The sequence below is a fragment of the Nicotiana tomentosiformis genome, chromosome 9 (genome assembly GCF_000390325.3).
Source record: "Nicotiana tomentosiformis chromosome 9, ASM39032v3, whole genome shotgun sequence".
NCBI lineage: Eukaryota > Viridiplantae > Streptophyta > Magnoliopsida > Solanales > Solanaceae > Nicotiana > Nicotiana tomentosiformis.
In genome coordinates, this window is record NC_090820.1 from 104623179 (window position 1) to 104631097 (window position 7919).

The window sequence follows — 7919 nt, forward strand, 5'->3', positions numbered from 1 at the left end:
CGGCACAGGCCAATTAGGGACGGAGCTAGAAGATCGCATACGGATTCGATCAATTCAGTAACGACTTTAGTCTAAATTGTGGATTTATATAAAGAAATTCATTAAATATGTATAATAATTAAATTTAGAACACAGTTACTAATACATGATGTTGTTTTTCTAAAATTTAGAATTCATAAAATTCTTACCCTTTTAATATTAATATACATAACTAGCAACTAGATAGAATGTTGCATAAATTCTACGTAAATTTTTTACTATAAAAATTATTGTAATGAAATATATGAAAATTCATGATTAAAGAAAAGGTTTTTTGATTTCCCAGTTATTAGTGATGTCATATGAAGTTGAACAAAAAAAGAATATAAATTTGAAAAATTCCATCTCTTTACCCATATGATCATAACTAACAGAAAAAAATCTGTCAATTTTCTATCTTTATTAACAGTTATAGTAACCACATAAAATCTTGAAGTCATAATCTAATTACTGTCTTAATTTCCCAAAATAACCAATTTTAACAACTCAGCATAATGAGAATGCTTTATATTACATACAAAATTTCTCCATACCACTAGATTTCTCCCAACAGATACCTCCTCTAATTTTCCCTATATTCCCTTTCTCATCCAAATTTTTCAAGATTCAACATTTCCCATAATGTTTTAATCATAAATCCATGTTACAGAAAATTCATCAAGCAAATGTAGCCGATGATTTGCCAATAATTTTTTTATTTTTTTGCGCGCTTAGGGTGCATCATCTATCAACCAAGATGAGTACGAAGAGCATAAAAACGGAGAAAAAGGGCACAATTTTGATGCAAAAGTATGAGATTGGGAAATTCTTAGGCCAAGGGACATTTATCATGCAAATAACCTAAAAACAGGACAGAGTGTTGCTGTGAAAGTCATTGACAAAGAAAAGTTAATGAAAGTTGGACTAATCGATCAAATCAAACGCGAAATCTCAGTTATGAGGCTAATCAGACACCCAAATGTTGTTGAACTTTTTGAAGTAATGGCTAGCAAAACAATAATATATTTTGCAATGGAATATGTGAGAGGTGGTGAATTATTCAATAAGGTTGCTAAAGGTAGGCTTAAGGAATCAGCAGCCTGAAAATATTTCCAACAATTAATTGCGGCTGTGGGAAGGATGCCGAGGGTCATTTGGAAGCAGTTTCTCTACCCCAGGGTAGGGGTAAGGTCTGCGTACACACTACCCTCCCCAGACCCCACTAGTGAGATTATACTGGGTTGTTGTTGTTGTAATTGCGGCTGTGGATTTCTGCCACAGCCGCGGGGTGGGGTCTATTATCGCGATTTGAAACCTGAAAACATTCTCCTGGACGAAAACGGAGACCTAAAAGTCTCCGATTTCGGCCTGAGTGCATTGTTCGAGTCGAAAAGACAAGATTGTCTCCTTCACATGACATGTGGAACTCCAGCATACGTCGCGCCAGAGGTTATAAATAAAAGAGGATATGATGGCGAAAAAGCTGATATTTGGTCATGTGGAGTAATATTATTTGTTTTGATAACTGGTTATCTTCCATTTCGTGATTCGAATTTAATGGAAATGAATAAGAAAATTAGTAAAGGGGAATTTAAATGTCCTGAATATTTCCCTCCTGAGGTGAAAAAACTTCTTTCAAGAATTCTTGATCCGAGTCCTTGTTCAAGAATTACATTAGCTAAGTTGATGGAGAATCATTGGTTCAAGAAAGGATTCAAACAAATTGATAAAACACCAATTTAGATCAAGTACAAGACAATTCGCCTCGTAGTGTTTTCGATATTGTGGATGATTCTGATGTTGAGTGTTCTTCAGGGCAAAAAGAGCAGAGCTCAACAATGAAGCCTACTTGTTTGAATGCTTTTGATATCATTTCTCTTTCTCCTGGTTTTGATCTCTCAAGCTTGTTTGAGAAAGACAAGAGCTATAGATCTGAGGCTAGATTCACAACCCAAAAGCCGGTGTCAACTATTGTCTCGAGGCTAGAGGAAGTAGCTTCGATGGGGAGTTTTAAGGTAATATCGAAATTATATCATCTATCTCATTTAAAAGTTTAAACTGTTAGAAGAAAATTTCCTTTATTTACTTGATTATGTCTTCAGCATGCCCCTAATTATGCTCGTAGCGGTCTAGTTCTTTTTCTATTAGCCAAGCACGTGAAATTCTTTTTTTATATTAGATGGTGAGACTTGAGCCCAAGGCCTCAACCTGCTACCATACTATGTCGAAATTGTGTGATCTAGAAGTCGGAAATTTCACTAAAGAGTGTTCATGGGTTAATATATAGATATGTTTAAAATTAATACTCGACCTTCACAAACAATAAATGTTTCGGCGAAGAGTGATCAACTAACCACCCTTGAGCCTATGTGACTCCGCTTCTGTGATCATCTCATCTAAAATTTTACCCGACCAACCTTATCCTATGTGGCTTCACCTCTATGATTCTCATCTAAAAGCTTAATCTATTAAATAGAGCAAACTATATTGACTTGATTATGTCTTCAACATGTGAAGAAGAAAGACGGGATGGTAAAAATGCAAGGAAGCAAAGAAGGGAGAAAAGGGCAACTAGCTATTGATGCACAGATATTTGAGATTACACCAGCTTTCCATGTTGTGGAAGTGACAAAATATTCAGGAGACACTGCAGAATATAGGAAGTTCTGTGATCAATGTTTAAAACCTTCTTTAAAAGATATAGTTTGGACATGGCAGGGCAGTGAGCAGTAGCAAGTGGAAAATCAAGAAATTAAACAAAAAATAAAAAATTCTCTTGAGAAGGAAATTGATGCTGGATTTTATATCTTTGATGCATTTTTTTTCCTAGTAAAAATCTTCTTTTTTTAAAAGGGGAGCCTTCGAGCAACGGTCAAGTCGTCTCATGTGACCTATAGGTCACGACTTTAAGCTGTGGAATCAACCACTGATTCTTGCATCAGGGTAGGCTACCTACATCACATTCCTTAGGTGTGGTCCTTTCCCGGACCCTGCGTGAATATGCTTTGTGCACCGGGCTGCCCTTTATATAAATCTTTATCTTTGTTCTTTTGGAACTTTTGAGGGAGCTAATATTCTAGTCTTATTGGTTGACGTTTGGTGGCTGATTTTCTGCTTCAGTAGAGTATTAATTTGATTAGACAAGTATATATTATGGCCACTAAGTTGATCAAATATATTTTTCTATATCTAAATTATTTGTTCTTTTAGTTAATGGTAATCATAGTAATATTCAAATGGTTAATTCGTTTCATACTGGTTTATATCATTAACCTCGCCAGTTTCCAATTCTTTGGTTTAGATTGATATTATTTTATAATTATTTTCGTCTGTGGATTGTGTTCCATCATTTTACAACATTAGTAATAAGAGGAAATAGTAAGATTTAAGTAAGATTTATTGCAAAGCTAAAACAGAATCTTGCACAACTCAAGTACTAAAACAAGTGATAGTTTCCAAGAACATGCTCAACATGTAAGAAGTCGAATCTTGATCTTCTGTAGCATCCATACGACATCTTTCATGTCGATCCTTCTTGCAGGAGATTCAACACAACAATCTAGTGCCACTTTCATGATCGATGCCACACAATCTAGCTTCTTGTTTATGTGATTATCATGTGGTGTTACGAAGTTGGCATCTACAACATCCACTATTGCCTCTGTGAGTGAACAACTCACCCATTGCTTCAAGCTAAGATCTCCCTCGAACATTTCATCATTAGGCTTTCTCCTTGTAAACGTTTCCATCAACATGATCCCGTAACTATAGACATCACATTTTGTGGACACCAATCCATCCAGTCCATACTCTACACTCAAAAATATTTAACAAATGTTAACATTTATATTGGTGGAAAAAGGAAAGGAAAATCAACGTTCAAAGCATTAAATAAAGATGTACCTGGTGCAATATAACCCAATGTCGCTAAGGTTTTAGTGTATAAATCACTCTCATCATCACCAAGCAGTTTTGAAATACCAAAGTCGCTAAGGTGGGCAACCATATTCTCATCCAACAAGACGTTACTAGGCTTCAGATCACAATGAATCACGGGCGAGGAGCACTCATGGTGGAGATATTCCAATGCACATGCCACGTCTATCATTATGTTCAGTCTCTGCATGATGTCTAAGAAGTAGTTGTGTGAATACAACCACTTATCGAGGCTTCCATTGGCCATGTACTCGAGTACTAAAGCCTTAAAATCAAGGTTGGAACAACTAGTGATGACTTTTGTGAGATTTCTATGACGGAGGTTACGCAAAACTTCACATTCTATATCAAAACTCTTGAATGCCGCTTCCAATTGCAGATTGAACACTTTAACTGCAATAGCAGTCCCACTTCTGAGTATGCCTTTGTAGACAGAGCCAAAACTCCCAGAACCAATTAGATTACTCTCACTAAGCTCATTAGTTGCTTGGAGCAGTTCATAATATGATATTGTTCTACTTCTTGCAATAGACAATGAATCAGCTTGTTGAGGAGCTCTTTTACCTTTTCTATACCTTAGCAAAAAGGTGATAGGAACAAATGATAGTGCAATTCCCAGTAGAAGAAATAGAAGCATTTTTTTCCTATTTGATCTATGCTTGGAAGAAATGGGGCACGGTGAGACACTAAATCTTGGAGAACCACATAATGCTTTATTGAAGAGAAAAAACTGACTTGAGAGGTTCTTGAAAGGACCCCCAGAGGGGATTTCACCATACAACTTGTTGTAAGAAACATTGAAATACTTCAGGTATTGAAGTTTCTCAAAAATCTTGGGAATGGTTCCTGATATATTATTAAGAGAAAGGTCTAGGAATTCTAAACCTACCATGTTGCTCATTGACTCAGGTATAGATCCTTGCAACTTGTTGTGTCTCAAAGAAAGGTTCACTAGATTTTGTAAGCCTCCAATTTCTCTAGGAATGCAATTTGTAAATTGATTCATTGACAAATCCATCTGTGCAACAGCCTTTAGATTTCCAATTTCTGGAGGTAAAGAACCACCCATGTTGTTTGACGATAAGTCAAGAATCGTTAGTTCTTTAAGGTTCCCTAAGCTTGTTGGTATATTGGAACTCAATTTATTGGAACCCATATGTATCTCCCCAAGGGAAGTAACATTCCCTATACAATTAGGAAGTGATCTTGAAAGTTGATTATGATCCAAGTAAATAGCAACCAAATACTGCAATTTGCATAGATTATCTCCAACACTTCCTGTAAGTTTGTTGGTACTCAAGAACAAGCCTTGAAGGTTTCTCAGGCTTCCAATTGATGTGGGAATCGATCCAACCAAGTTGTTATAAGAAAGACGAAGGTCTAGTAAGTTGCTTAAGTTCCCAATTTCATTTGGAATTCGCCCTTTAATTTTGCAATCCATGGCGATAAAATATGTAAGGGATGTGGAGAGGTTACCTACAGAAAGTGGAAGCATGCCATTTAAAGGGTTGAAAGATACAGAAAGAAATGTTAAATCTCTGCAGTTTGTTAAGGAAGTCAGGAAGCTTAACGATGAGTCGCTCATTAAATTGTTTCCCTCCAAGCCTAGTTTCTGTAAACGAGTCAAATGTCCAAGTGAGTTAGGAATCAAGCCAGTGAGTTTGTTATATGAAAGCTCTAGAATTGTAAGTCTTGAACAATTGGAGATTGAATGAGGTATAGTCCCGACATGATTGGCTAAGCGACTCAGAAAAAGACGTTCAATGTTGGGTAAGATATAACCTATGTTTGATGGGAGGGTTCCTGATAGATTAATATTGTCTGTAAGATCAATTATTCTCAGCCTTGATATGTTGAGTATCTCCATTGAAAGTGGACCACTAAAATTATTAAACGCAAGAATAAATACCTCCAAGTCAACAAGATTGCTTATCTCTTTGGGTATTTCACCTGGAAACACATGAAGAAAGAGGGATTATTACTAATTAGTTCAATCTAGTTTAAGTTATGCTTTTTGCTACAACTTTGAGTACGTACCAGTAAACTTATTTTTTTGAAGATCTATAACCTGCATCTTGGTTAAGTTGCCAATCTCTTGTGAGAAGGATCCATTGAGATTGTTCCTCCATAGTGCCAAAAGTTGCAATGAGGAGATGTTGAATATGGAGATTGGGACTGATCCGGTAATCTGGTTTTTCTCCATGGTTAACTCCAACAAATTAACAAGATTTCCGATTCCCTGTGGAATTATTCCTGCAATTCATGTTCGTAAGTATTTGTGGAAGTAATTAGATAAAATATAACTAGCATTCAACATATAATGCAGGATCATACCTGTGAAATGGTTACCTCCGAGATACAACAACTGCAAGTTACGTAGACTTCCAATTTCATTATGTATTGGTCCATCAAACTCATTATATGATAAAGACAAAATCTGAAGTTCTGAGCAATTTGACAAGGTTGTAGGCATTTGACCACGAAGCTTGTTCCAAGATAAATCAAGTTGTTTGAGTAATGGAAGACCATTGCATAATCCATTGGGAAGACTTCCTGATAAGCTATTGTTTGTAAATGCAATCACTTCAATTTTGGAAATGTTGAAAACTGACATTGGTATAGAACCTATAAGCTGATTATCTTCTATACCCAAAAAGTTCATGTTGTGAAGATTGCCGATCCCTTTTGGGATGTTTCCTTGAAGGAAATTGCGAGAGAATTTTAAGATCTCCAACCTTGAGGCATTCGAGAGAGTCAGCGGGATAGAACCTACGAGTTTGTTTCCGGTCAAGTCTAAAATCCTAAGGGTTTTAAGATTTCCAATCTCCTTTGGGATTTGGCCCTCTAAGGAGTTGAACCTCAAACTCAAAGTTTCGAGTTTCGAAAGATTAGAAAACGAAGAGGGGATGGATCCAATGAAACTATTATTCCTAAGAGTTACAACTTGAAGTTGGTGTAAAACCCCAAACCAAGAAGGAACCTCTCCTCTGAAGTTGTTGAAACTTAAATCAAGTAAATTAAGACGACGCAAACGTGCCATTTCTTGAGGCAATTTTCCATAGAAATTGTTGCTTCCCAAGTCAAGGGAAACAAGAAATGTGAGGTTTCCAAAATCTTGTGGAATTCTTCCAGTAAGAGCCTTGTTGGAAAGATTCAACGACCTCACTCTGTGATGGTGAGAACCACAAGTGACTCCTTCCCAATGGCAAACAGAAGTAGTTGGAAACCAGTTTTCATCAAAGAAGTGAAGGGGGTCTGAAAAGATTTGGGATTTCAAAGAAAGAAGAGCTAATTGATCAGTGGTAATGTTGGTATGAGTCATGGCTGAAGTAGCCATAACATAGTAAAGCAACAAGAGTGTTGATACAAAAGAAGTGAATGCTTTATCCATAATTGCATATAATAGTAGGTTGTTAACGATGTAGTTTTGTGACTTTAAATAGCGATGAGATCTCCTCTTTGGTCTTCATGATTATTAAAATATATCCTTTTTATGAGACTTTTCATTCAATCTCTTTTATGGAAAAGGGAAAAACTTTTCTTCATTCATTATGTCATATCAATTGGAGCTCAAAGAAACAAAAATGTGACTTTTGTTAAGATTTAACATAATATTGTAACCCTTTTTTCCATATCAAATATCAACGCAATTACTTCAACAAGCTCCGAAGACTAAAGATGGTGATCAAAATTCTTCCTCTAATCAGGGCGGAGGCAAAAGACGAGTTATGCACTTTTGCTCAAATAATGTATTTTGTATTAAGAAAATTTATTAAATATGTACAAATATTAAATATAGAACTCATTAACACTTGAAGTCATCGTTTTAAAATCTAAAACTCATAAGGCTAAAATCCTAGCTCTGCTTCTAATGACCCCGAAGACGACCAAATCAACCAAGTCTTAGCACGTTTCAATCATTAATATAAATATGGTGGCAAAAATTCCTCTAATCCGCCCAAAGA

General features: G+C 36.0%; 1 protein-coding gene and 1 pseudogene across 1 annotated transcript; one reads left to right on the top strand and one right to left on the bottom strand.

The window, feature by feature from the left end:
• The first annotated feature begins 522 nt into the window (after positions 1-522).
• LOC104109990 (CBL-interacting protein kinase 5-like) lies at positions 523-2806 on the top strand (annotated as a pseudogene).
• A 591-nt stretch (positions 2807-3397) lies between these two features.
• LOC104109991 (probable LRR receptor-like serine/threonine-protein kinase At3g47570) lies at positions 3398-7066 on the bottom strand. The gene is made up of 4 exons (XM_009619403.4): positions 6289-7066; positions 5992-6207; positions 3922-5904; positions 3398-3829 (listed from the first exon to the last, which is right to left on the bottom strand). Exons 1-4 carry the CDS (start codon positions 6992-6994, stop codon positions 3486-3488), a joined length of 3249 nt encoding a protein of 1082 aa, XP_009617698.2. The 5' UTR covers positions 6995-7066; the 3' UTR covers positions 3398-3485.
• Positions 7067-7919: the final 853 nt, after the last annotated feature.